At 36.5% G+C, this 27,456-nt stretch overlaps 5 protein-coding genes across 6 annotated transcripts; 2 read left to right on the forward strand and 3 right to left on the reverse strand.

Annotated features, from left to right (window-relative positions):
• Window positions 1-6,409: 6,409 nt before the first annotated feature.
• On the reverse strand, window positions 6,410-9,381 carry LOC130729994 (uncharacterized). The gene is made up of 2 exons (XM_057581862.1): window positions 7,844-9,381; window positions 6,410-7,762 (listed from the first exon to the last, which is right to left on the reverse strand). Exons 1-2 carry the CDS (start codon window positions 8,208-8,210, stop codon window positions 7,506-7,508), a joined length of 624 nt encoding a protein of 207 aa, XP_057437845.1. The 5' UTR covers window positions 8,211-9,381; the 3' UTR covers window positions 6,410-7,505.
• Window positions 8,344-10,758, forward strand: LOC130722743 (uncharacterized). Its single transcript, XM_057573572.1, has 4 exons — window positions 8,344-9,258; window positions 9,350-9,866; window positions 9,950-10,476; window positions 10,570-10,758. The coding sequence occupies exons 1-4, from the start codon at window positions 8,344-8,346 to the stop codon at window positions 10,756-10,758; spliced, it is 2,148 nt and encodes a 715-aa protein (XP_057429555.1).
• Window positions 10,759-11,154: 396 nt separating this feature from the next.
• On the reverse strand, window positions 11,155-12,035 carry LOC130729995 (uncharacterized protein At4g04775-like). Its single transcript, XM_057581863.1, has 2 exons — window positions 11,708-12,035; window positions 11,155-11,627 (listed from the first exon to the last, which is right to left on the reverse strand). Exons 1-2 carry the CDS (start codon window positions 11,861-11,863, stop codon window positions 11,304-11,306), a joined length of 480 nt encoding a protein of 159 aa, XP_057437846.1. The 5' UTR covers window positions 11,864-12,035; the 3' UTR covers window positions 11,155-11,303.
• A 4,805-nt stretch (window positions 12,036-16,840) lies between these two features.
• On the reverse strand, window positions 16,841-19,580 carry LOC130729993 (UBP1-associated protein 2A). Of its 2 annotated transcripts, none has more exons than XM_057581860.1 (2): window positions 18,053-19,580; window positions 16,841-17,130 (listed from the first exon to the last, which is right to left on the reverse strand). In XM_057581860.1, exon 1 carries the CDS (start codon window positions 19,457-19,459, stop codon window positions 18,053-18,055), a length of 1,407 nt encoding a protein of 468 aa, XP_057437843.1. In that variant the 5' UTR covers window positions 19,460-19,580; the 3' UTR covers window positions 16,841-17,130. The 2 variants fall into 2 exon arrangements, with proteins under 2 accessions (XP_057437843.1, XP_057437842.1); XM_057581859.1 differs by having other exon boundaries at window positions 18,042-19,579.
• A 3,040-nt stretch (window positions 19,581-22,620) lies between these two features.
• Window positions 22,621-26,460, forward strand: LOC130729996 (14 kDa zinc-binding protein). Its single transcript, XM_057581864.1, has 5 exons — window positions 22,621-22,775; window positions 22,972-23,029; window positions 24,429-24,518; window positions 25,935-26,052; window positions 26,177-26,460. Exons 1-5 carry the CDS (start codon window positions 22,672-22,674, stop codon window positions 26,242-26,244), a joined length of 438 nt encoding a protein of 145 aa, XP_057437847.1. The 5' UTR covers window positions 22,621-22,671; the 3' UTR covers window positions 26,245-26,460.
• The last annotated feature ends 996 nt before the right edge of the window (window positions 26,461-27,456 follow it).

The following is a 27,456-nucleotide window of genomic DNA, read 5'->3' on the forward strand; positions in this document are numbered from 1 at the left end:
TAATTCTTTAGCCAATGTTCTTCTAAAGTAAATATGGGGTAAAAAATCATCCTAACTTTGTTGACCCTGCAATATTTGGCATGTGTCTTAGAAAATTAATTCTATCTCATAACATGTGTTAAAATAGTAGAGTCGGCGTTTGTTACAAGTTTTACAAAAATATTCACAGTAATGTTATTTCTCAGGAATCTCATTACCAGCAAAGTCATTCCCGGGTAAAATGAAAATGTGTTTGGTTAGTATACGTTATTCCCAGGAATGTTTTTCGAAATCATTTAATAGAAAAAATATAAAAATATAAAATAAGTAGTGAGAGAGTTAGTGAAAATTAACTTTCATTCCCATGGGAACGTAAGATTTCTCTTCTTTAAGATGAGAAAAAAAATTAGAAAAATATGTGTAATTTACTTGCTTGAGAATCTTTCATACCCGAGAATAAAAAATTTAAAGCTTCTACCTAACAGAATGTTACCTTCCCAACCTCACATTCCCATAAATATTTTGAGATTATGATAATTTTACGATATATACTTTAAGTGATTTAGACAACTCTTCTGAAAAAACTCATTAGTTATCTTTGACATGTAACTAACATTCTACATTTACATTGTATTTATTGTGAGAGAGTTTCGAATAGAAAGAGTTAATTATGAGAGGAGTAGAGAGAGAGAGTTGGGAGTAGGGAGCACATCTTCTCCTGCAGAGCTCTCTTAGCCTAATTTATACTAATATCATCCATTAACTTATCTATCCCTTTCTAATATTTTATTTAGGATTAAAATGTATTTTTATGGAAAAGTTGTTTTATATTCTCTATCCAACATTCCAACCAACGAGGAGAGAGAAAGTTAAAATCATTTTTCTCTTTTCTTTTTCTTTTTTAATCACCCTAAACAACCTATAAAAATTGTTCTATTTCTCTCTTTTCTCTTTCTCTCTTCTTTTCTTTTTCTCCTAAACAAAACAAAGCATTAATCATGTGGTTTTTTCTGATGTGTGAAATGAAGTGGCAAACAATGTACAGTATCTTATATTCAAAGGCATATATAGCCGTTGCTCCATAGAATATTAATCAAATTGTTTCTTGAATTAAATATTTATCAATGGTCATGTAAAGACTAAAGAATATAATGTGACTTGATAAGAGATTGTCTGTTTGTCTAGTTCATTCCATTTTAACAAAGTAATGAATCACTTTCTCGAGGAAGTTGGAAGCCACTCCTCTGTCAGAACTCAGAAGCAGATGTCTGAGTGTGAGTTGACGGCTGGCGGCAGATACTAGGATTTCTATTTCTATAAAGTTGCTTAGTTTTTATAAGGAGAAAAGAGTGTGACTTAGCATAGACAGGCTAAAAAAATTAATTTTAATATCATCTTTATTCATTCTTTCACTACCCAATTTTACCGCACTAATAAATGTGGAATTGGACTCATAATTTCCGCATTAATAAGTGTGGTACATAAATAATGCATACTGCATATTAAAAGTGCGGTAATAAGTGGTATGATGACAACATAAATATTAATGAAAGTGGTATTAAAATCAATTCCCCTTAAATAATGATCCATGGTGTGTTGTTAAGTAAAAAAATTAAAATTAAAATTAAATAACTCTTAATTTACTAAAATGACGTCTCTGTCTTTAATTCCTGATTTTCCAAGTCCTAAATTTATGTCATCCGCCGTTAGACCCACTGCTGACATAAATAACCACCACCCTTCTTCATATGAAAAATTGTAACAGAGCCACCTCACTCTCAAAGCAAAGTGGATTTCTAACTTCTCTATTGTCCCCTTCAACCAAAACCTTTCAACCGCTCGTCATGCCGTTGTACATCCGCCACGTCTCAGCCTTCAACCTCAAGGTCATTATTGCTTCCTTTGAAACCACATTGCAACCACCTTCCACGACGAGTTCTCCAACCCTAAGTACCACCACCTCCATTCACATTTCTATAAGGTCGAAGGATTTTGCTTCAACCTCAATGTTGTCGTTGCTTTCCATTTTTTCACAAAAAATTTCATATTTTTTTCTTTTGTTTCACTCTCTCGCTGACTTAAATGGTAGATTTCGTGATTGAGGATCATTGACAAACTCACTGGACCTACACCTTGCTTTGGACCTAAGCGATGCAATGCTGGTTGGGTTTATTTTTACGACAGAAGATTTTGGCAATGGATGGTATTAGGAGGCCTAACTCAACCCAAAAGCTAGCTCAAGAGTTGAGGTTTGCACAACCATATATAAGCACTTGATTGACCACATCTCTAGTCAATGTGGGACTCTAACACACCCCCTCACGCCCAGAGTGGGTCTTCTGGAGCGTGGGATGAAACGGGTGGCCCAAATATGGGAGGTCTCCACAACAAATAGATCTAGGATAGACTCTGATACCATATTAGGAGGCCTAACTCAACCCAAAAGCTAGTTCAAGAGTTGAGGTTTGCACAATCATATATAAGCACTTGATTGGCCACATCTCTAGTCAACATGAGACTCTAACAGATGGTGCAATGGAATCTTAACCTGGGTTTCAATGAGGCAGGCATATGGAGTTAGATATGTATAGCAAAGAGACATGGTGGTGGTAGTTTTGACTACTAGATATAGTTGGCTCTATGTGGGTTGGGTTTACGATTCATTCTGAGGTATGATGGGGAGGAGGTGGCAGTTGGGGTGGTCATGGTTGCCGGAAAATTGTGGGGTTGAAGGTGATGCAGTGAAAGAGAGTGTGGTTGAAGGTGAAAGAGGGAGGAAAATTAAGGGAAATAATAAGTTGTCTCTGTTATTAATTTTTTTATTTGTTTAATATTTTAAAATGTTATGTAATCTAAGCCGTTAAATTTTTTTTATTAATATATCTAATAGTTAAAAAGAAATTGTAAGTGCATGTTTGAAAAATAATTACAATTAATTGTAAAACCAATTTCAATTATAGAGATAAGCTTATTTATAATTCAAGTGTGAATTGTTGTTTCGCATTAGTTAAGTATGAATGAATTGAAAACTTTATAAGAGATGTGACTCATAAACTCAATACCTTAAGATTTTGGTTAAAGATGTGTTGTTCAAAATATGTTAGTGGTCTTTTGTGTTGACCCATTAGTGCATGATCTCATACTTTTGGCTTCCATATCTCCCCAACAAGTGGTATTAGAGCCGATGGTTGGTGTAGTCATGGTGACGGCTCCTTGTGTCAAAAGCCTTCTAGCTGTGTGGCCAAACGACGTGTCCCGTTAACGCGTTGAAGGGTGTGGATACTGCTGAGGGGAAGCATGATAAAATGGATGTGACTCGCACTTGAGGGGGGAATGTTGAGAATTCAAGTGTGAGTTGGAGTCCAATATTGGTTAAATATGAGTGAGTTGAAGACTTTATAAGAGATGTGACTCATAAACTCAATGTCTTAAGGTTTTGGATAAAAATATAGTATTCAAATCTCTTAGTGGTAGTGTTAGCTCATTGGTGCATGGGCTCATACTTTAGGCTCCCTGTGTTTCACCAACAAAGTTTTTGAGAGTAATTTCTTAAAGTTAGAATACACACTCATGAAAAATAAGTTCATCCAAACATATTCATATTTATAAATATACATTTTCAGAGATGTTTATACTGTATCAATTGCAAGAACTCCCTGTTATCACCGTGCAACTTTTGAAGCCCACCTGAATCATTTTTTGAGGAAGTAGAGAAAAGAAAAGGGAATGGGTTTCACTGTAATGACTCATAGGATGCTCAGTATTTTTTATTTTCCGGCCACTAATCTTATGACGTATTGGTGCTCATGTATATTTTAATTGAAAGACTAGCTGTTCAACATGAAATTAAATGCAAACAGTAAAGTGAAACTATATTTGCTTCAATACATCATAAGATCATATATATATAGAGCATAAAGCAACCTTTATACTAGAATGATATCATAAGATTGACATTTGATTTTAAAGCTGCAAATCATATCTGGCTATGGCGTGGAAAGAGATACTAGGAAGTTAATTAAAAGTAGTTAATGTGCTTGTGAATCAAGTTCCAATTGATTGATTACCTCGTACCTGTGATTATGACAAAGGACAAACTTCAGGGACACACTCCATCTGGTTCCAATCTTGCTTAATCATGTGCTTATTTGAATTAATTGACCCACCCAACAACTTCAAAAATCTTTGCATATATCAATGTTCTTAATGAGTGCAGGATTCTCACCAAACAAATCAAACATCTAAAACTTAAAGTTAGGTAGAGAGATCAGAAATCTATCTACATCGCCTGATTTGGGAGTAAATTTCCACACTACCTAAAAATCCCAATGCATAGATTTACTAGTGTGAACTTCGAGCAGGCTGGAAGGGATCCAAACCAAACTCGGCCTGTGCCGGAAGAGTGACATATCCAGGGCGAATGACCCAATCAATACATTAAGCCCAAAGTGGGAATTACTTAACCAGCTAGAAGATTAATCGTTCACATACATCCCCTTATTAGTTTAAGAAATCCCTCGATTCTCTCAATACTTCATGTAATTTAGGGCCCGTTTGGTGGACAGGACATGATAGGATAGGACAGGATAATAATCATATCCTGTTGTTATCTGTTGTTTGTTGCACCGGCAGGATAGGATAACACTATCCTGTCTCCTATCCTATCCTGTCAATCATGTGTAAAAGTTATCCTGAGGGGGGAGTTAGGATAGAACAGGATAGGATATCAGTTATATATTTTCTTTCAGCATTCTAACTCCAAATCAATTGATTTTAATATTATATAATTTATAATCATATTAATTAATAAATATAAAATATTAATTTAAATAAAATAAAAAATAAATAAAATTATTATTCATAAATAGTAAAACAGACTACTCACTTACAAATATTGATTTATTATTAATAATAGACTAAAATATTTCAAAAATTATTTATCTACTTATATAATAATTTAATTATAAAATATTTTTGAAATAATAATATTTTTAATTTAGTTAACTTTATTGTTAATTATCACGTGTCACAAATAAGTGAAAATCAATTGGTTAACTGCATAATTTTATTTAAAATATAAGCTATCTTCAAAACAATAAAATAGGCTAATTAATATAATTTAAATTAATTTTAGTTATTTTAAAATATAGACTCATTCATGAAAAAATAAATAAATTAAATTTAATAGAAATATCAATTTTAAATGTATTTTTTATTCAAATATAAATCTGATACATTTTTCCTTATCATATCATGTCTTTATCATGTGCACCTCAAACACAGGATATGATAAGAGTCTATTCTGCTCTTATCATATCTTGTTGCTATCCTGTTCACATATCATATCCTATCCTGACCACCAAACGGGCCCTTAAAATATTTACTACAGCTACACAAGGATTCCAACTGAACGCATACGAATGAAGGCCAAACATAATCTTTCTACACAAGCCTAATCTTAAAATAGAAATACTATTTTTCTACCCGCCCAAACCTTATCTTTAATCTTGAGCAAAGTGAAGTCAAATCAATAATTCCCATATATTCAATATTTTACTTTTTAGTAAATGATTTCTATATTTATTGATTTCTTAACCAATATTCTGCACGGTCTTAAGAAATTGTAGCACTTTCAACTTCATTAGGCTGAGAAAGGTATAAAGTGCAACACTCCTTAGAAAATAGAACTACATTTGTAATTACTAATTAACCCTCTCATCACTTCAATCAAAGAATTCTTCCGTATATTTCAACATTTAAGTTTGATTCATCTGAATAATGAAAATTGTATTTTATAATGAAAAGAATTTCTAGCTATTAACTATGAAACACTGCAGCATGATTCCGGTCACCAGAAATAATTAAACCAAATTAGAGCAAGACAAACACTTGCTTCTTTAACACATCAGAAAATTAATTATAGAAAGAACAATCACTTTTTTTGCGTGCCAAGAGCAATCACTTTTAAAATGCATTAGTAAAAATACCTTTTTAACGTAAAAGACTGGTTGAATACCGATAATAGCTTTTTGTCTTGCAATTTCTTATAACTCATGCAATTCATACGTTCATTTTTTATTTCATCCAAAGAAATCATTCAGATTTCATCTTTCAGTCGAACTTGTCCTGCTACACCATACAGATGCATCCATCCGAGATCTTCACGAAATTTTGAACACACTTCACAACATTTCAAATTGAGGGTTAACGAGAAATATTAGTATGAGTTATGTACTTATGTGAAGATATGAATTATTTAAGAATCGTGTAAGTTTTTAGAATCGGACAAAATTATCAATGAAAATGAATATTTTTTCTTTTTGGTAATTAAAAAGAAAAACTATTTTTCCTTTTTGGTAATTATACTGTCATTATAGGAAAAATAGTTTTTCCTTTTAATTACCAAAAATAAAAAATATTCCTTTTCATTGATAATTTTGGGGTTAAATGTGTTCACCGTCCCTGAACTTTGAGCGAGATCTGGTTTCCGTCCCTCGCCGGAAAATCTTCCTAACCCCATCCTCAGACTCAAGTGTTTGTACGGAAACCGTCCTTGCCGCCGGTATAGCTCCGGCAGCCGTGCACGTGGTCGTGCCACGTCATTTAATGAAATGACATGGCATTTAAATAAATAAAAAATTCTTTTAAAAATTATAATTAAGCCCTCTGATTTAACCCTAGCTAAACTAAATAATCCTAAAACTAATTAACCCTAAAACCTAATCTAAACTTGACATTTACCCCTTACTATTCACCCATCTCTCGACCCACCCTTCAATCTCTCTCAGTTGAAACCTAGCTTTCTATCCCAGGCGAAGAGCGAAGAACTTTGACGGCGGCGACGACGAACTTTGACAGCGGCGACGGCGAGGAAGGCGACTGGAATTGACGAAGACGAAGGTTAGTGTGTCCTCTGCTCTGCCTATCTCTTTTGTAGCTCAACATGGTTTCTATTTCTACCTTGGTTTCTATTTCTGCCTATCTCTCTGTTCTTACGATTTTGGTAGGGTGTATGGCTTTGGTTGTGTCGGGTCATGCATTCTTGCATTGGGTTGTTGTTCATCAATTTGTAGACTCCAATGTTAGCATTATGTTCCTTTGTCATTTCTATTTCTATCATGATGTTGCATGTAATTAATCTGCATTTCTATCAGGATGGCTTTCAAAGCCATTATTCATCACTCTGGACAATTTGTTGAGGAGCCAAGGTTGCACTACGTAGATGTCAAAGAAAACACTGTGGATGCTGATAGTGATAGGTGGAGTTATTTTGAGAGTCTTGATGTAGTTGCTGAGCTGGGGTATACAAAAGGAAAGTTCCAGGTGTTTTGGATGAAAGACGAGGATTTTGCAATTCACAATTTCAGGCCTTTGTCCACTGATAAAGAGGCAATAGAGTTGGGTAAATATGCTGTAAAGAGGGGGGAAGTACATCTCTTTGTTAAGCATGCTCCTGATGAACTGCCAACTACTCCAATTGATCTCCTCAGGGTACTTGATGGTTCAAAGAAGAAAGCCAAGAAAGTTCAATCAGGTGATCCAAAGAATAAGGACAAGCAGTTGGATGGTTCAAAGAAGAGAGGGAAGCAAGTGGCTGTGGAGGCTACAAAGAAGAAAGGAGAAGCAAAAGAACCAAAGAACAAGGGGAAGCAAGTGGCTGTGGAGCCTCCAAAGAAGAAAAACCAGCCATTTAAACCTCCATCCAAGAAGCAAGTGGATGCACCACTGAAGTTACCTGGTCTTGATAATTTTTGTGTTGAAAAATTTTCTCCAACAAAGAGGCCTGCCAAATTCAAGTTGCCAGTGAGGAAGTCTGATAGGATAAGAAGCAATGTTGTCAAGTCAAAGTCCAATAAGAGGTTACCTGTATTGTTGCTTCTAGATAGTGATGATGAAAGGGAGACCGTTGTTGATAATGGTAATGTAGATGCTGCTGCAAATGTAGATGCTAGTGGTGACAATGATGCCATTGCAAATGGAGATGTAAATGAAGTTGCTGCCAATGATCCCATTGCTGATGGAGTTGCTGCCAATGATCCAACTGTTGGCAATGTGCATGTGGTTGTTACTGGAAAGAAGAATGGAAAACATCCTACATTTGATGATGTATATGAAGATGATGATTCTTTCAATCCATCAAGTGACACTGAGGATTCCACAGCTTCTGTACATTTCAGTGATAGTGAAGAGGAAAGAGCTGCAAAGGTTAATGATGACGGATTTGAAGGCATACCAGTTGGTGTTGCTGAAGCTTTGTTAAATGAGCAGATAAGGCAAATGGAAGAAGGTACCTATGAAGTACATGGTGGTGGGGCATAAAATGTGCTTCCTCAATATGATGATGCTTTTGATGGTGACCATGAAATGGAGGCTACTTGGGAAGATGAAGAGTTACATAGTATGTCTGAAGGTGATGATGATGATGTTATTGTGAGGAACAGGAGTATGAGGTTTCATGATGAGGATATGAGGGCAGAATTTAACTTTAGAGTAGGTATGGAATTTATTTCATTGGAAGAGTTTAAGGTTGCTGCTAAGGACCATGCTGTCCTCACGGGAAGGGAGATTTATTTCCCCAAAAATGACACAACCAGGGTTAGGGCTGCTTGCAAGAAGGATTGTAAATGGGTTATGTTGTGTAGCAAAGTGGGTGGGAGACAAACTTTTGCAATTAAGACATTGAGTGGCCCTCATACTTGTGCCAGAGTATTCAACAATAAGAATGCTACTTCCAAATTTGTTGCTAAGAAATTGGTGGAGAAACTGAGGGGTTCAAGGACAATGAGGCTCAATGATGTTGTTGATGAGATGAGGTTGGGTTTTTCCACTGGCATCACAAGGTATAGAGCTTGGAAGGGAAGACAGCTTGCTTTGCAGATAGTTGAGGGAGATGCAAGCAAACAATACACATTGCTATATAAATTCAGTGCTGAACTGAGGAGGGTTTGTGCAGGAAATACATGCAAAATGCAGTTGGAGAATCCTGCTGGAAGCATACAACCTAGGTTTGGCAGATTCTATATGTGTCTAGAAGGTTGTAAGAGGGGATTTCTTCAGGGTTGTAGACCCTTTATTGGATTAGATGGTTGTCATCTAAAGACAATGTATGGAGGTATTCTCTTATGTGCTGTAGCAAGGGATCCTAATGACCAAAACTTTCCCTTGGCTTTTGCTGTAGTGGAGTCAGAGTGCAAGGAAAGCTGGCAGTGGTTCCTTGATCTGCTACTGCTTGATATTGGTCCAGATAGAAGGTGGATCTTCATATCTGACCAACAGAAGGTAAAGTAATTTATCTTTCTTTGTTATCATGTTCATCCTTATTTCATTATACTACATGATTATGAATTTCTGCTTGCGTACATGCTAATAGGGGCTACTGAGCTGTTTGGAGGGATTTGAACACAGGTTTTGTTTGAGGCATCTTTATGCAAACTTCAAAAAGAGGTTTGGAGGTGGGGTTGTAATTAGAAACATTATGATGGCAGCAGCAAAGGCTACTTATCGCCAGCAGTGGGAAGCAAAAATGTTGGAGCTGAGGGAACAAAATAATGCAGCATGGGAGTGGATGATGGGAATACCTACCAGGACTTGGTGCAAGCATGACTTCACCTTCTACCCCAAGTGTGATGTGCTCATGAACAACTTGTCAGAGTCATTCAACTCCACAATTCTATTGGCAAGGGACAAGCCAATTCTGACCATGATGGACTGGATCAGAACATACTTGATGGGAAGGTTTGCAACCTTGAGGGAGAAGTTTCACAAGTATAGAGGGGAGGTAATGCCTAAGCCTTTGAGGAGGTTAGCATGGGAGACTGATAAGGCTTCTCATTGGTTTCCAACAATGTCCTCAGAATGGAGGTTTGAAGTGAAGCACATTGTATCAGGTATGGTTTCCAATAAGAATTTATACACATTGTTTACTTTCATGGATAATGGTTGTCCTAATCCTGCAATATGTTGCAAACAGGTGAGGGATTTGTGGTGGACTTGAGCAAAAGTTCATGCACATGCAATCTGTTTGATTTGGTTGGCATACCATGCAGGCATGCAGTGGCTGCCATAGCATGTAAAAGGATGAAACCAGAAGATTTTGTGCATCCATACTATAAGAGAGCTGCATATGAAGCTACATATGGGCATGAGATCACTCCTATCAATGGCCAAGAGTTATGGCAGCCTACAAATGACCCTGAGATACTTCCTCCCATAAAGAAGAGAGGGCCTGGAAGGCCTAAGAAGCTGAGAAGAAGGGACCCCTTTGAAGATTTAGGTAGCACAAGACTCAGCAGGACTGTTGCTAAACACAAATGCAGTAGGTGTGGTCAGCATGGCCATAATTCAAGGAGATGCCCAAATCCAGTGGAGAGTCAAGAACCAGAAGCAGGACAAGGGTCTGAACCAGGACAAGATCCAGTTGCAGCAGGACAAGGATCTCAGCCAGTTGAAACACAAGAGGATGCATCTCAGGTCATCAATGCCACACAAGATGCAAATGTAAGTAAACTTATAACATGTGGTCTTATTTTAAACAGATCTACAAGTTTCTCATAAAAAATAATGATTAATATTCATATTGTTCAACATCAGATCCAGTTTGATGAAATACCTGCCATGCTAAGGGAACAATGGGATCAAGACATGGCAAGATTGCACTATGTTCATGGAGCAGGGCCATCTAATGTTGGTGGTGGAAGTGGATCTGCTGGTGGATCTGCTGCTGTTCAAGAGGAGCCATCTCAAGTTGTGCAGGCACTCCAATCTCAAGTTACTAAATGAGAGGGTTGAAGGTTGTTGTGGTTAGTAAGGGCTCGGTTGTGGAGCAATAATGGAGGGCTGAAAGATATTTAATGTGAACAGACCAAGTGGGAATATTTTGTGGTTTGTTGGCATTACTTTTGACACCACATGGGTGCACATTTTGATATCGTTTAGGAAGCACATGGGTTGAAGTGTTTGCTGTTGTTTTTTATGTAATTTGGACCACTTAAGCTTTGTTTAGAACCATTTTGTATTCTGAATGTGTGGATGTGTGGACCACTTGACATTGAATTATGAAGCTTGATGTTGTTGGCATTACATTAGTCAAAGATTCTCTCTTTCACTTTACTTTATGTGTCTTCTAGTTCTTTTTACCTTTCAATTACAAATGAGACATTATATACATCAAAACAATGTTGAAAAAAGAAACAATTCCATTGCCATTTCTTCTGAATTCAGGAACTTGTTACAATAAAAACTCCATTACATGATTCTACTTAAACTCAACCAACCTACCCAAATAACTTTCAAAACATCAACATAACCTCCATTCCCTTCTCAGATTACATTTTTCTTCCATAAAGGAAGCAAAAGCTAACAACCCAAGCTAACACAACAATCAGTATGGCTGCAAAGGCCATTTTCTTATTCAGCAGCTCACAGTCAAGCTTCCTTTGAAGCTTGCTAATTTTGTTCTTGCTTTCCTCCAATTTCATCTTTGTGTCCTCAAATTTCATCTTTGTATCCTCCAATTTCTTCTTCAATTCATCCAATTTGTCCTTTGAATCTTCCAACTCTGTCCTCAACATATCAACAACACGTTGTGTTCCTGAACTTTGGACTCCTGCATCCTCATCCCACAGGAAGAAACCACAGTCCCTGGGGGTCTTTAATTACAATGAAAATGAGACAGATTAACATAGCAGTTCAAATTGACAGATTAAAGGAAAAAGAGGCGATAATTTACCTTGAAATTCCTGCATCTCCAGAAATGTCTTCCTGGATTTTCAGGAGTGTGAGATGTCAGGTACACAATTAGTTCCCCACAAGCACAGATTCCGCTTGGAGGCATGGAGTAAGTGCTCGAGGATGCACAAGAACCAGATGAACACGGTCTTCTCATGGTTGAAGGACACGAACCAGAAAACCCAGGAAATCGCGTGAAAGAAGAAGAGGATTCGACGGAGAAGACAGGAAATCGTGTGAAAGGAGAAGAGGATTCGATGGACAAGAAGGAAAGATAGGAAGAAATCGACAGAGAAGATGAAGAAGGGAAGAAATCGATGGTGCAGGTGCAGCCTCAGTTCAATGGAGAAGGGAAGAGGGAAAGGGAAAGAAGATGGTGAACCCTAATTTGGATTTGGGGATTTTGAAGGAGTAAAGTTTAATTAGGTTTTAGGGTTAATTAGTTTTAGGATTATTTAGTTTAGTTAGGGTTAAATCAGAGGGCTTAATTATAATTTTTAAAAGAATTTTTTTTTATTTAAATGCCATGTCATTTCATTAAATGACGTGACACGGCCACGTGCACGGCTGCCGGAGCTATACCGGCGGCAAGGACGGTTTCCGTACAAACACTTGAGTCTGAGGATGGGGTTAGGAAGATTTTCCGGCGAGGGACGGAAACCAGATCTCGCTCAAAGTTCAGGGACGGTGAACACATTTAACCCTTAAGGATTTGTCCTATTTTTAAATATGCCTATTTCTATTTGTTTTCTTCCAAATCACGTTGACTTTGGCCTCTAGGATTATACATTTTCTAGTCATTAATTCTATGTAAAATTTATTATTAGTATGAGTTATGTGAAGATATGAATTATTTAAGAATCGTCTAAGTTTTTTAGTTAGAGTCGAACAAAATTAAATAACAAAATATATGATCAAATTATGAATTTGGTTCAAATAAAAATTGTTAGCAGGAAAAATTACATTCACATCTAGGGTAATCCTTATTGGATCGACCTACCCTATGTATTTAATCAAAGATAAACAACTCTTTTTCATATGGAGGATATTGTACTAACCTGCATGATGTTTATTATTAGGGTATGATGTTTATTATTAAGGTACTGAACTCCCCCAAAATTATCATTATATTGCTTTTGATGGGAAAGATGAAAAAGTCATTCAAAGCTACGCTAATCAACTGATAGCAAACCATCCGAGGTTATCTTAGTGTGATAGGTTCTTTGTCTTGGGTCATTAGTTCTTGGTTAAATCTTGCTTTTGGTAGTTTTTGCTTTCATCTTGAGCTCTATTGTTATACAAGGTGGGTTGCCTGGGATGTTCGAATTGTTTTCTTGTAGCAGATCACCCGCTTTTAGCTTTTCTCTGAGAGGCATCCTCTCATGCTAATTAATACTTTTTTCTGCTTTCTAAAAAATACACACACCTACTTATTACTCTAATTAATGTTTGAAGGACAAAAATAAGACAAGTAAACGCATTTTATAAAATAAAAGGGATGTCACTACAATAATAGTGGCCTATAGGATGTTTCTGCAGATTAAGTCTTGCACCATACATAATAAAAAAGTACTTGTTATAACAGGTCATGTTTACCTGCTGAAAAAGAAATCAGAATGGTAATATTACAACATTAACCTCCTCTCTAGCCTTGTAATCTCTCATTTGCTCTCACCCCATTGTAGTAATCACTCTTCTATGGCTAGCTCAAAACCAACACACAAAATAAACCTTTTTTCCTGTTTCTATAGAAACTTCGCACTGGGTTTCTACACTTTAAACTCAAAATCCCTTGTTGTTTGAAATCCTCCCAAATTTCACCGATCAGCAACTGCATCTTCAAGGATGATTATGCTCGAGGGTTAAGATGAGGGGAATACAATCACGGGGTGGCAGGCATGTGCGAGCAATATGCCTCAGAATCAAAGAACCCGAGCCCTCTCTTCCCTTGCGTGCCATAGCGGCTTCTATTATTGTCTAAATCAAAATCTTAGGTTGACAATATCCATGCCTTTTGATATGATGTGGTTTCCATTAAAGAAAATGACAATGTTTCTAAACAAGTCAGGGGCAGAACCTTGGGCAACCTCAAGTTCACTCTTCAGGGTGTAGGGGCATAGGAAAACATTGGTCTTTCTTTCAGGTCAGATCGTGCATCCTCTGTCTGGGCTAGGCCTGTTCAAAATATCCGATTGTATTGGTCCAGTCCATAACCAATCCGAATCCAAATTTAAAAAATCCAAATTTCCTAAAACCGATTATGAATTGATCCACTTTTATATTTAAAAATCAGTTTGGTTATCCAAAGTTAGAAACCGAATATAAATTCTGGATATCCATACCCATATTTTAAAACTTGTTTAGTTATATTGAATCCCCTTTCTTGTTTATCCCTCTCCTCTGTCTCTTTGCTTTTCTTTCTCATTTTCTTTCTCTCTCCCCCATGCATTCCTCTCTCTCCTTCCCTATCTGCGTTTCTCTCTCTACGTTTCACTCTCCCTCCAACGTTTCTCTCTCTTCTGCGTTTTTCTCTCCCTCAAAGTTTCTCACTCTCTTGGTCTCTCTCTCCTACGCCTCTCTCTCACCTTCCATTTCTCACTCTGTTTCATTGGATTTATCACGTTTCTGTTTTGAGTTTATACTGTTTAGTTTCAATTCAATTTTTTACTTATCTTGTTTTCAATTTTGGATTGTAGTTGAAAATAAAATATTGATTTGATTCAACTTAAATTTTATAGAACGAAGTCCACTTTTATTTAAACCAAATCTTGTTTTAAAATGATTTAAAAAAAACGGTTTTAAAACAGTTTTTAATTATATCCATATTTTAAAACCGGTTTTTAACCATATCCATATTTTTAAAACCAGTTTTGATAATAAACCAAACCAAACCATATAAATGGTTTTAAAGTGGATATGGCTTGGTTTGGTTAAGAACCAAACCATGAACACCCCTAGTCTGGGCAAACTTAACCCTATTCCTATGGTGCTCAAAACGTTGGCAAGGCCTCACCTAGCTTTGAAGGCTCTCTAACAAATAGGATTGAAAGGGACAAGTTCCTCCTATCAAGCAATGGAGATTTTGCTTCTAGTCTCACCAACTTGAGGAACGAGGTGTCAGTGGAGTAGGAGAAAGGTGATTGGAGAAGGAAGAGAAAAGGGCATTAGGGTCAAAATAAAAGTTTAATTTAATTAAAGTAAAAATACAATATTACTAGTCTGACCGATTAGCGATATGGCATCTTGGCACTGCACTGACATATCCAAATTTAGCCACCGAGTCAGTTGGATTATAGAAAGGCCAGGGATTCTACTCCACCGTCATACAATGTAAATCATTACCAAATACAACACACTCATGGTGGCTCATAGGTGCCCAATATGTTGGTTATAAGCATGAAATAGACATCAGCACGAAAATGCAAAAGGGCATTGGATTCGAACAGTATGAGATGTAACGCCATAAAGCAAAAGTTATATTCGTCTAAATCACTTTCTACCTCTTATCCAATCACTTCACATTTCTCAATATTCCCATGCTGCACTGAATTTGAATTTCAAGACACAGGAGATAAATAGCAAGAGTTGTCATAAGAAACCTCTGTATCAATACAAGAGATTTCCACCTCAATCTATCATGTTCCATGGTGCTTTAGGATTTTAATACATATATATTAACAAGCACAACACAAATAACATCCAAATCATTTTCTATTAAATGAGGGTAACTACATCGATAAAACAAGCTACTCTAATTCATTAGCTATTATTTCATCAATAGGTCAGAACAAGGGGAGATGCAAGAAAGTGATGACTATCTCCCAAAGAAGCTAAGATTGAGAAATAATAAGGAACAACACCTTTTAAATCCTAAATGAAAAATGTTGTCCTAAATGAAAATTGTTCAACCCCCGAAAAACCTAAAAAGCCCATCAAACACTATTTTTCAACTAACACTACAAAATTAAGACAAAAATCAGACAGAATATACTGTAACTTACCTCCCAAACCATGAACACCACTTATTTACGTGAGGATAGTAATCAGCTACAAACAAGTCCATATTTACTATGGCCGAGCTAACTTCATCGTATACCTCAGAGAAGCAGACTTTGTATTGAAAATTAAACACCCAATAAACACAACTATAATGGCAAAATTTCGTCTCGTGAAGGACAAATGTGAAGCTGTGTGCGAATTTGGAAAAAATCTAAACCATCTAAAAGGACTTCAAGAGACCCATGGTGTCTTCGCAAATATTTTGAAACTAAACTGGTTTAAAACAGCTTCAGCAATAATAGAAATGAACAAACAAAGTTGAAAGTGATAATAATAGACTCATACACCCTATTGCAAGATATTTTGTTTTAAATGTGGATAATCTATCCATTGAGGTAAGAGATGGTAAAGGAACAAAAATAAAACGTTCAGCTTAATACACAAACAGAGAAGGTGCAGTAGACAGATATGATTCAAAGCAGAAAAAATAATATCACACTGGCCAAGAAAAGTTCTCCCAAGTTTCAATACTTCAATGTCATTTTGAAATAGGCAATAATATGGTGAAAGAAGGTTTAAAATTCGTGCTAAAACGGAAATGGCACACCAAGAAAAAGAGTGCCCTCTTCTGGACTTTCTTGTTGTAAGGACGGAGTAAATAATAACTGCATCACAGTCCTCATTGAGGAACACTACCTCACAAATATTTCCCAAAATGTGAATTTTACAAGCAGGACAAAAGCACTAGTTTTGTTTATTTTAATTAAACTGATTTTATTATTGGCAAATGTTTATATAAGTATGGCTATCAAACCTGCAAAATAACTGCACAAAATTAGGTTCACAAACTTCTAGAAGAAGTAAAGCCATGAAAGAACTACACAAAAATTGGTTGATAACCAATTTTTCCAAGGGGGAGTGTTGATGACAAACAGCATTAAGCATATTATGGATATTTCATAACACAATCATTCCGTGTCCAAAAACGAAGGAAAAGTTAAGTACGAAAGCGATAAATAAAATAATAAAAAAAGTTGGTAAAAATTTAAAATACCCATATAAAAGACTATCAAGCACCTCTTAGACCAAGTTGAAAGCCCAAATGGTCCACATAAACATAAATTTCAAAATATAATTTGATAAGCATCCCGAACTCCTCATAGTACCAATAAAACTATAATTTAAGGTACAAAAACAGTTCAATAAGTTTTTAGAAGACAAACTAAAGTTAAAATAATACAACGTTTTGAAATGGAATAAAAGGTGAAGAGTAGGTGGCGAAAACAGAACACTGTTAGATAATTTAAATATTCTGATCATAGTGCTAAGTAAAGTTTCATTATAAACACGCCAATTGCATCAGCTCCTTAAACTTCAGAAGAATCACCAGGCCAGTAATAAAACACTGATGCACTTATGTAGAATCTGCAAAATCAATAAAAAAGCATGAAAACAATTTAAGGGGAAAAGAGAAAGTAAGGGTCCAAAAACCAAGCTTTAGCAAAACTGATTAAGAGTTATTGAAAGCACCAAGATCAAACAATTTGAAAATTCAACATGTCCAGAATATCACAGTTGTGGAATAGTTTTTTTTAAATACTGTGTTGAAAACATTAGCCAACTTAATTATAAAACCAATAACCAACTAAATATAGTGTGGCAATAAATATGCTGTAGATAGAAGAAACCAAGAAAAAGATTTTCCATCAGTCAGGAACGGAAATACTGAACCAAACAGACCATAAGAAATCCCGTGAAAACGAATAAATAAAATGAGTGAATCTTGACACGCTTCCTCAACGCACACAAATGCAAGAATACGACAAGATCATTGATGTTAGACCAAACAAGAGAGACATATGCAGCAACAAGGATTTCAGAATAAAGCCAATGCAGACTCGAAACTATAAGCAACATTCAAATAAGAGTGGCTTCCTAGAAGAACTCTAGGAGATGCTATAACCTTAAAATATTCATTGCTCAACTCCATCCCAGGATTTCAAATTTTCATGTAAAAAATAATCTAAACCACTGTATGATTCACATAACAGGGTTAGAAACAAGCTTCCTATCATCCTATGCAGGGCCACATAGAAGGAATTTGTCAATCTCTCAAAAATTTCATATTAGTCTAACATGATTGTTTTATGAGCCTACAGTAATGGAATCAACTACTCCTATCAATTATACTCCAACAATCAACAAATATGAACAAATTATTTTCTTTACAGTACATGTAATTCTAGAGCACAAAACTAGTAAACAAACAAGAGTGAGCAATCAGAGCAGATACTATGCAATCAACATAGAACATAATAACCAACAATAAACCATACCTGGTACATACCTACTGCCCCATGTAAGGAGCACCACCATATTGACTTCTCCCAGTGCCACCCTGCCCGGTCTGCTGGTTCTGATATTGCGCCTGCAACCCGAGCTGACTTGCATACCCTCCAATAACACCAGGGCTTATACTTGGCTGGGCACTGTAACCACTCTGCACGCCATGCCCCGCAGCAGCAGCAGAACTCACAACCGGATTAATCCCACCACTCGTTCCGAGGCCTCCTAACAAATTAGTCAGACCCAGCGCACCCTGAGACGTCAGCAGCGCGGTCAACGCCTGCCCCAGAGCCGGGTTCAGTGCCGCCGCCTGCGCCGCAGCAGCTTGACTGTAAGCAATCCCAGGTCCTGCAGGGGCCATCAAGTGGCCAGGTTGAGAACCAGCTACACCACCAGCACCAGCACCACCGAGAAAGCCAGCGTTGTTGTCATTCCTCTGAAACTGGGTTCTCTGAATACCCTGCTGCGGTTGATACTGCGGAGTTTTCGCGGCCTTGGGTCCATCAATCGCCTTCTGACAATGCAAAATTTGACCCTCGAATTCCTTGTGAGGCTCCTCCAAGGCGCGCCTCGCGCCCTCCGGGCTCTTGTAAACGAACAAGCAAAACCCCTTCGGCTTCCCAGTAAGCTTATCAAGCCCCAACGGCCCTTCTTCAATCTCCCCAAACCGCGAGAAGAACGCCAGCAGCTTATGCGGATCCAGATCGGCTCCCACGTTGCTCACATAAATCTTCCTCTGAGTGTACTCCGTCTGCGGCGACGGCGCAGCCGCCGCCGCAGGCAGGCTCTGCTGCACGGGCCCAATCGACGCAAGCTGGCACGCTGTCATACGATTCCCGATCTTCTTCTGCGGCTCCTTGAGCGCGTTACGCGCACCACGCCGCGACTTGAAGAGAATAAACCCGTACCCCTTCGACTTCCCGGTGACCTTATCGGTAACCGCCTTGCAATCCTCAATCGCGCCGTACTGCTGGAACGCGTAAACCAGCGTCGTGGCGGTGGTATCCCACCCGAGGCCGTGAACGAAGATTTTCCGATGAGAAACGTCCTCGTCGGCCACCTTACGGATCCGATCTGCTACATCGCGGTGGTTAGACGCCGCGTCGGCAAGGAGGCTAATGATCTGCTCCTTCCCCATGGGTTCGAGAAGCTTCTGGATCGGTTCATCGTCTTCCTCCTCCGCTTCCGCTTCCACTTCCTCTTCTTCTTCTTCTTCTTCTTCTTCACCCTCCTCTTCCTCTTCCTCCTCTTCTTCTTCCTCCTCCACTTCTTCCTCTACTTCTTCTTCGACTTCTTCGTACTCTTGAACCTCAGCCTCCAACTTGTTCTGCAGCTTGAACGGTAGCTCCGCCGATTGAGAGGATTTGGGGACGAGCTTTCGCTTCTTGGTGATGGATTCGTTAACCATGGCTTCGTTTGGTGATTCTTGGAGTGAAGCGAGTGAGTGAGGGTTGAAACTAGGGTTTTCAGATTTGGACTAGATTACGATCACAGCCTCAACCCCTCAACACGATTTTAAGTGTGTGTATTTTGTGTGTATATATATAGAGATAAATCACATCTATTGGGCCGACATATTTTTTAGAGGTTAAAAAATTGGGAATTGGTCTTTTTAGTTACACCTCTCAAATATTTGCATGCATGCTTGAAACGTCTAGAAATCTATCAAATTTTAAAAGAACAATTTATCATGTAGTTTGATTTTATCAGTTTGTACCTGGAGTAGGAAGGGCGGCGGATCCTCCAACTTACTTGCACATTATGGAAAGTGTTGCCGCATGAAAAGTTAGGTCAGTCAAAGTATAAGAAACAAGCTTCGTCTTTTTGCTTCAGACTTGACGTCTTGCGGGCATGTGGACCAGTCTTGCCCTAAGCTGGGTGGCTCGACCTGCACAGAAAGAACCAGCGTCCCAGGCGAGTCCACCTCTTACGACTTAGACAGAATCCTAGTGAGTTTGGCTAGTCTTGACTAAAGGCCCAATAGGCAAGACGAGACCCAAATATAATAGATTTAGAGTTAGGGTTTAGCCGCTCTATAAAATGCTAAGTCTCTCATTCAATAAGACAAGTTCTCTCTTGAAGCTCAACAATGGCTGCACAAAATCCTAAAGCTAGAATATCCACGGAATGACGATCTTGGTTCGAGCCTCTTTCTTATCTTTAAGGTGCTTTTGCTACAGTAGAGGGAAGTTGCCAAGACTGAAGTTCACGTGTCCTAGGGAGAAGTGTTCATGTAAGAACAACACCTAAAAAATTTAGAAAAATAGTTGATGTTCTAATTACTAATGCTCCACCACGCTAATTTTTTTTTTGTATAAACAGTTTTTTTAATTGCTCTTCGGATCCTGACGCTCTCTTGCTCGAAAAGAAACATGTAGAAACAGTTTTTTAACTGTTCCTCAAATCCTGATGCTCTCCAACACGAAAATAACTATAGAAATGACTTTGTAATAACTTTTCAGGTCCTGATGCTCTCATGCGCGAAAATAAACTTGTGCAAATTACTATTAATTGCTCTTATTTTCATAACTAGCCAACTATCGTTAATTTCTTTGTATCTTATATTTCATTCTATAATCTTTCTTCATTTGTTAATCACATCAATTATTAGCATAATGTGGAATTCAAAATGATGAAATCAACATAAAGCTAATAAACAATAGGTCGTCCTAGAGGTATGATTCATAGACAAATTTCACACTTGTAACTTCATTGACTAACCCTAATGCCTCTAGGAATATGATGTCGCGATAAGTATTTTCACCATGCACTTCTATGGTAAAGATCGTGATTACATGATAAAGGGTCAGCCATTGAAATTTTGAGATGATTTTGGTGGTGTTGAAGGAGTTGGGTCGATAAAGACAATTCTAATGAGGTTGATTTATCAATCTCTCTCTAGGATTAGAGTATGTGATTTACCATTGATTATGAGAATTAAGGTCACAGCCAAATCAGTAGGTATTTTTTAAAATGCATTAGGTGTTTTTTTGCTGTTGTTAAAATTAGACTGAACCGACTGGTCTGACCAAACTAGGAATCGGTCAAATCGATTTATTTGAAGAAAAAATTGTTAGATCTCATAATAGGCGAGAACCGAGACAAAACCGATTGAAAACGGATAATATCAATGTTATTGAACTAGTTTGTACCGGTTTGAACTAGTCTAAACCATATTTACAAAATGATAAAAAAATTAATTACTGTATATTTACTAGAAAAATATTTCCAAATAAATATTGAATATATATATATATATATATATATATATATATATATAGATACATATTTACTTATTACTAATACAACCACGTTTAAACCATTACACCATCAACTCGTGACATTACCGGTTCAGTGACTAGTTTTTTAAAACATAAAAAAAATTCAATTTTTTTTTTATGTATAGCAAGATAAAATTACTTTTAAGGTGTAAATAAATTTTTTATCATACACTTAAGTGAAAAGTAAAAAATTAAACTCAAGTTAAATGTATATGTACTTTTATTTAATAAAAAAGCTACCCAAATATAATCCACATTGATAAAATTAATTTTATCAATCAACATAATTTCTTTCAAGTAATAAACCAAATTGGTTTCATGCATTTAGTCAATTTTAAATTTCAGATAAACAAATAAAATCATTATGGAGAAATTACAATAAATTACACCTTCCACGTGGGGCGAGTTTTAGGGTATGGATATATTCAGATCACACCATCTCTTACATCTCATTCCGTATATTTTTAACTCTCTCTCTCTCTACACATCACATATAGCATTACTAACTCTTTATCTTCTCTTCCTACTTGGACCTTTATATCATACTAACGTACTGGGTGGGTAGATTTATCACCCCTATAATGCACATTTATCACAATTAATAGAACACGTCCCAATCGACTTGACCAACTATGTGATATGTTCGGTTAATTAACTATACGAGGAATGTACAAGCTCTGATAATGGTCGTTTTACTATTTCCACAATTCTCTCTTCACATTAACTGTAATCACGAAGACCTAGGTTATATAAGTGACACTCCATTCACATAGTAGATTGATGTATGTTTAGAGTTTAAATAAGACATCCGAGTAGCTAAGCTTTATTACAGAAAAGCGATTAGATGTGGAAACTCGCTTTCGGACATTTAACCGGTGTACGATAAAGTGACAGTGGCTTAAAAGCACATGTTTTAGTAACATTTTCGATTATGAAGAGTACTTCTTTATGAATACTACCTTTGTATTAGGAAATTGATGAATCTAGGGTATTAAGGCTTTTATGCTAATGGTTCAGTGCAACATATTCATTTAAGCAATGGATAACTTAACTATTGATGACTCAATTACATAAAGTTTTGTAACATCTCAATCCTAATATATTTTTCTTCTTATTACTCTTTCTACATTTCTATCACATCATCATTTATCATATCACTCATTTATCTATTTTATCATCCCAATGTGAATGAAGTATTTTTGAAAGTTAAGGCCAAAGGTAGGAATGTGACTCAAAATGATGTGGTTGACTTCTGAATAGCAAGAACAGTCATTAATATGATTAAAAAAGGAAAAAAAAAACTATGATAAATATGATCGAACCGAATCTGAATTAGGTTATGAAGGAGCACGGCATAATCAGTCATTTGGTTCGTGCTATGGCTTCAGAGAAAGACGCTGCTCTTGCAGCCACTCCTCCTTCCTCTGAATACACTCCCACCATGTAACTCCGTCTCTATCCTCTCACCATTTCCCCTCTGCATTCACCTCTCTCTCACAATCTCTCTCTGCTTGTAAATTTATGTGATTGATTAATGTGTTACATGTTCTGAATTCTGATATATCCTCGGTCAATGTTTTGTTGTTGGTTTCTGCTTCCTAGTATTCATATCCTTTGTCTTATTTTCTATGATGAACAGATTTGACAGGATCATCAACAAGGAAATTCCTTCTACTGTGGTTTATGAGGATGATAAGGTGACTACTGTCTCTGTTTCATTCAATCTCCAACTCACTTTTATAATTCATCATATCTTTTTATGTTGCCCCATGTTTCACAAAGTTTAGTTGATTAAGTAGTTTTTGAAATGGGTCAATGGGTATTCCATGTTTAAAGAAACTGGGCATTGTGATGTGCTCCTTGAATTGACAGCCTAGTTTTAATTTTCTTTCTGGATTGGACATTCTAAGACATGGCTCAAGTTCAGAGGTGAAAAAGGAGGTTATCGATGGATTTGTACGAGTAACTCTTTTCTAGTAATTAATGTATCTAGATGGAAATTCCAAATTCTCTATGCCAATCTTTGTTGTACTGAGTTTTCTATTGCACTTGTATTCGGCTTGGTTGCATTGACTACTTTGTTTTAGATCAGTAAAGCTGTGCGGTTGAAACTCATATATAGCTAGAATTTTGGAAATGATATGCTTGGTAGATTTTGGTTTTCTGAGAATAGTTTATTTGTGTTTTTTATTGCTAGTCATGTTTGGGATTATCTATTAACATTGTCCTACTCTCTACTCTCTATGCGGAAAACATTTTATTTCATATCTGTGTGAGCATTTTGTTTGTAGTTTTGGTCCTTGCCTGATTGTAGACATCATAGAACATTTTATTCCATGTGTGCGCGCACATGTATTTGGAATAAAAGTGTTATTTCTCACTTTGCTTTAAAGGAAAGATGACCATACCTTGCACTTGAACCTGAGTATGTGTGTGTGTGCGCGCATTTTATTTCGTATTTTCCGTCCTTGCCTGATTGCAGTCATCATATTTATTCCATATATATCTATGTGTGTGCATTTGGAATAAAAGTGTGCGGCTCGCGCGTGCCTGTATTTGGAATAAAAGTATTATTGCTCACCTTGCTTTAAAGGAACGATGACCATATCTTGCACTGGAACCTCTAAGTATAATGATTTGGTCTAACAAGTAGATTAAGGGAAAAACAAGTTTCATTAACTTGTAGAAAATAGAGCAAAGGAAGTTCTTCTTATTGCACCTTCTGTTCTATGTTCATATATTTCTGAGAAAGTCTTTCCTAGCATTGTTTCATGATTAGCTGTTGTTCTGGTTGTGCGCGTGTGTTTATTTGGAATAAAATTGTTATTTCTCACCTTGTTTTAAAGGAAAGATGACCATATCTTGAACTGGAACCTCTGAGTATAATGATTTGGTCTAACAATTGGTTTAAGGAAAAAACAAGTTTCACTAACTTGCAAAAATAGACCAAAGGAAATGCTTCAATGTTATTTCTCAGCAAGTCTTTCCTAGCATTGTTTCATGATTAGCTGTTGTTCTGGTGAAGCTATTTTATTTGATTTAATGGTGTGTCAAAGCAATTGATAATCCTTTCATCTTTTCTTTTCTTTTTGACAGGTCCTTGCCTTTAGGGACATAGCTCCTCAAGCTCCTGTCCATATTCTAATCATTCCTAAAGTTAGGGATGGGTTGACCGGTCTATCCAAGGTACTTGTTTTAACGGCTTTTCTGTGTCAGTAGGTGTATTATGTTGTCTCAGCTGTTCTTTTGGAAATAGGCATCACATGTATACCATATGCTGCATACTCGATTCGTTATTTATAGATACTAATGTACAAAAGATTTTTATTTTTAAGTTCATTTAAAAAGAACATATTATTTTGGAAAACTTACATTAGTGATAGTCATAGACTCCAGTAAGTGCTCTTTGGTCAGCATCCAAATTGGCTCATTGTCTATTATCGTTCAAATCTACGACATATTATAATTCTATCAAATTGTTTATGCCGATACCAAGTCTTTTATTTTTCCTTTTGATAGCACATCATTTTCAGGACAAAGTCTGGTGAAAATAAACTTCGATGTCTTGAGCTTGCATTTGCATGACACCTGAGATGTCTGTCTTACTTTTCTGAAATCCAAGCTGTAGACAGGCTATACCTATGAAATTATATTATTATTACTATTATTATTATTATTATTATTATTATTATTATTATTATTATTATTATCTTTTGGGGGTCAGGTGTTATTAATTACCACCATACTGCTCTGCTGTTCCTTGATCCTTCCTTGAGCACTCTTTCTACTATCTAGTTTGCCATATAATTGTTTCTTTTAGATGCCTCTAGCCACTATGTTTTTTCGTTTGCTATTGCCACATCTGGCTAGAAAGATGCATTTGTCCCTGAAAACCCTATTTGAAACTTGTTATTAATATTACACTGCTTTGTATGTGGTGGGTAATTGATACTGCTGGGTACTATTCTTGAATAATGTTATGTTACGTTGTCTGATCCCATCTGGTAAATCACATTTCTTCAATGATTATTAGAGCAAGCTAATATTAGTCCTCTTAGAAAATTGAGTTAAGTCAGAGCCTCTAATGATTGAGTAGTCAAGTTTTTAGGAGTGTTGTTCCTTGACAGAATATAAGGCAACGATTATTAAATTGATTCAATTGTTAATCACTGAAACAGAACTTCTCTGCTGGTCACACTAAGATTCTTCATTAGTTTATATAAATCAAGTCATTTTATTAATTTTGCGGCGTTAGCATTTCCTCTCCATTTGAAATACTAGTTTACTAGTTTATGTTTGTAGATGGGTTTACACTTGCAGAGACATTTTTTAATTTCATTCTCCTGTATAGTGTTTACTTTATATTGCCATACCCTTGCATGGCTTGACTCTTTAAAAAACTTGCTTTGGAAGAGTGCAAAAGGAAAACTAACTCTATATTCAGTCCCACTTTTTTGCCCTCTTTTTTCTTTCAATTGTCAAATGAATCTGAATCCAGAAGCAGAACCTTTCAATACCTTGGTTTACCACCTACAACTGTTCTGCCGTTTGTCTGGCTTATGTCTGTGCTTATATACTGATTTATCATGGTATTATTTGTAGGCTGAGGAGAGGCACTTTGAGATTCTTGGCCGCCTTCTGCACACTGCGAAGCTGGTGGCGAAGCAAGAAGGTCTTGATGATGGCTTCAGGATTGTCATCAATGATGGACCAAAAGGGTGTAAGTGTTCTTCTCCATGTCATTGCAGGAACTTTGATCAATCTTTTTCTTCTTTATCTGTAGCTTCTTGTGTTTGTTTGTTTGTTCTACACTTTTTTTTGAGTTTAGGATTTGTTTTCTACAGGCCAATCAGTTTATCACATTCATGTGCACCTCCTTGGGGGTCGACAGATGGACTGGCCTCCTGGCTAATATGTAAGAAAGGATTCATCATAGTGAGCCATGGGTTTGACATGATTCTGCAGTAGTACTCTGCTTATGCTATCTACCAATAATGGTTTCAAACTAATTGGCTGCATGTTATGTAAGAAACTATGATGATGAGTTAGATGACTTGCGTTTAAACTGATCTGTTGGATATATGCTAAAACTAAATGACAATGTCTGTTTCTAGTTTATGGTTTTTAATGGTGCTGCGACCTATGCTATTAAACTAAATGATATATGTTTCTATTACAATTGCTTCAGTAACATATATATTAGGCATTTTTAATCAGGATTAATAATGGAAATATACATTTAATCATCAATCACGATATAACCAGATTTAAAATTTAAACTGTAAACCTACATCAGCATTATTAAACATACTCTTTTGTACACACTCCTTATGATTGGTTTATGTTTGTTTCACTTCTAAAAAATAAATCAATTACATGAAGTGTGTTACTAAATGTTCCGATTCATATATGCTTATTGTCGTTTGCAAATTTAAACTCGATAGAATCCTAGCACAACCCCCTTCCTTATATCTCCATTCTACAAGCACCACCTTTCTAGATTACAGCCTCCCTCCCATTAGGGTTTCTACTCTTCCATTTTCTTCTCTTGTATGTGAGAGTTATCTATCCTCTTGGTAGAGGGTTTTTTATTATTATTTATAAATCTTCTAGGCAGGACCCCGGATTTTTGTTTCAGTCAACTTCCTCCATCACTACACACTACTACCAGTCTACCACCACATCTACTGTACCTGTTGCTACCTTCGCCACCACTGCCCTCTTTCTCTGTTTTGTTCAACATTTAACTTGGTCTTACACAAGCCTTTTCTCCTGTTTATGTTATCTCTGAAGCAGATTTCGCTTCATTTGTTGCAGCTGTAGCCCCGATGCTTGGGACTGGGAGTAACATAATTGCAACTTTGACAGAGTCGAATAAGTTGCATAGATGGAACGTTGTTTAAAATAGGAAAAATATATTTTTTGCTTAGATATTTATTAGCTTGCTATATTCTTAATTTCCTCATCTTATTGCATTGTTGTATCAGTCTGAATTTTTGTTTCTCATTTGATCTAGTGTGCTGCTAGGAAATTTTTTGTGTATTAATCTATGAATCTTTGAAAAAAATATCTTCATTTATGGGGTGGCTGGAGCGGAGGAATTAAATAGCCGCAAATGAACTTT

This window comes from Lotus japonicus, chromosome 1 (assembly GCF_012489685.1).
Source record: "Lotus japonicus ecotype B-129 chromosome 1, LjGifu_v1.2".
In the NCBI taxonomy this organism is placed as follows: Eukaryota; Viridiplantae; Streptophyta; class Magnoliopsida; order Fabales; family Fabaceae; genus Lotus; species Lotus japonicus.

What these genes read in the sequence shown, in the direction of transcription:
- LOC130722743 (XM_057573572.1), top strand. Translation starts at nt 8,344, where the DNA reads ATGGAGGCTACTTGGGAAGATGAAGAGTTACATAGTATGTCTGAAGGT. An exon ending in TCATATCTGACCAACAGAAG is followed by an intron (nt 9,259 to 9,349) that starts GTAAAGTAATTT and finishes ACATGCTAATAG; the next exon opens with GGGCTACTGAGCTGTTTGGA. An exon ending in ATGCCACACAAGATGCAAAT is followed by an intron (nt 10,477 to 10,569) that starts GTAAGTAAACTT and finishes GTTCAACATCAG; the next exon opens with ATCCAGTTTGATGAAATACC.
- LOC130729996 (XM_057581864.1), top strand. Translation starts at nt 22,672, where the DNA reads ATGAAGGAGCACGGCATAATCAGTCATTTGGTTCGTGCTATGGCTTCA. An exon ending in TCTGAATACACTCCCACCAT is followed by an intron (nt 22,776 to 22,971) that starts GTAACTCCGTCT and finishes TATGATGAACAG; the next exon opens with ATTTGACAGGATCATCAACA. An exon ending in TGGTTTATGAGGATGATAAG is followed by an intron (nt 23,030 to 24,428) that starts GTGACTACTGTC and finishes TCTTTTTGACAG; the next exon opens with GTCCTTGCCTTTAGGGACAT.
- LOC130729993 (XM_057581860.1), bottom strand. Translation starts at nt 19,459, where the DNA reads ATGGTTAACGAATCCATCACCAAGAAGCGAAAGCTCGTCCCCAAATCC.
- LOC130729995 (XM_057581863.1), bottom strand. Translation starts at nt 11,863, where the DNA reads ATGAGAAGACCGTGTTCATCTGGTTCTTGTGCATCCTCGAGCACTTAC. An exon ending in GGAGATGCAGGAATTTCAAG is followed by an intron (nt 11,628 to 11,707) that starts GTAAATTATCGC and finishes TTGTAATTAAAG; the next exon opens with ACCCCCAGGGACTGTGGTTT.
- LOC130729994 (XM_057581862.1), bottom strand. Translation starts at nt 8,210, where the DNA reads ATGCCTTCAAATCCGTCATCATTAACCTTTGCAGCTCTTTCCTCTTCA. An exon ending in ATCTAGAAGCAACAATACAG is followed by an intron (nt 7,763 to 7,843) that starts GTAACCTCTTAT and finishes TGAATTTGGCAG; the next exon opens with GCCTCTTTGTTGGAGAAAAT.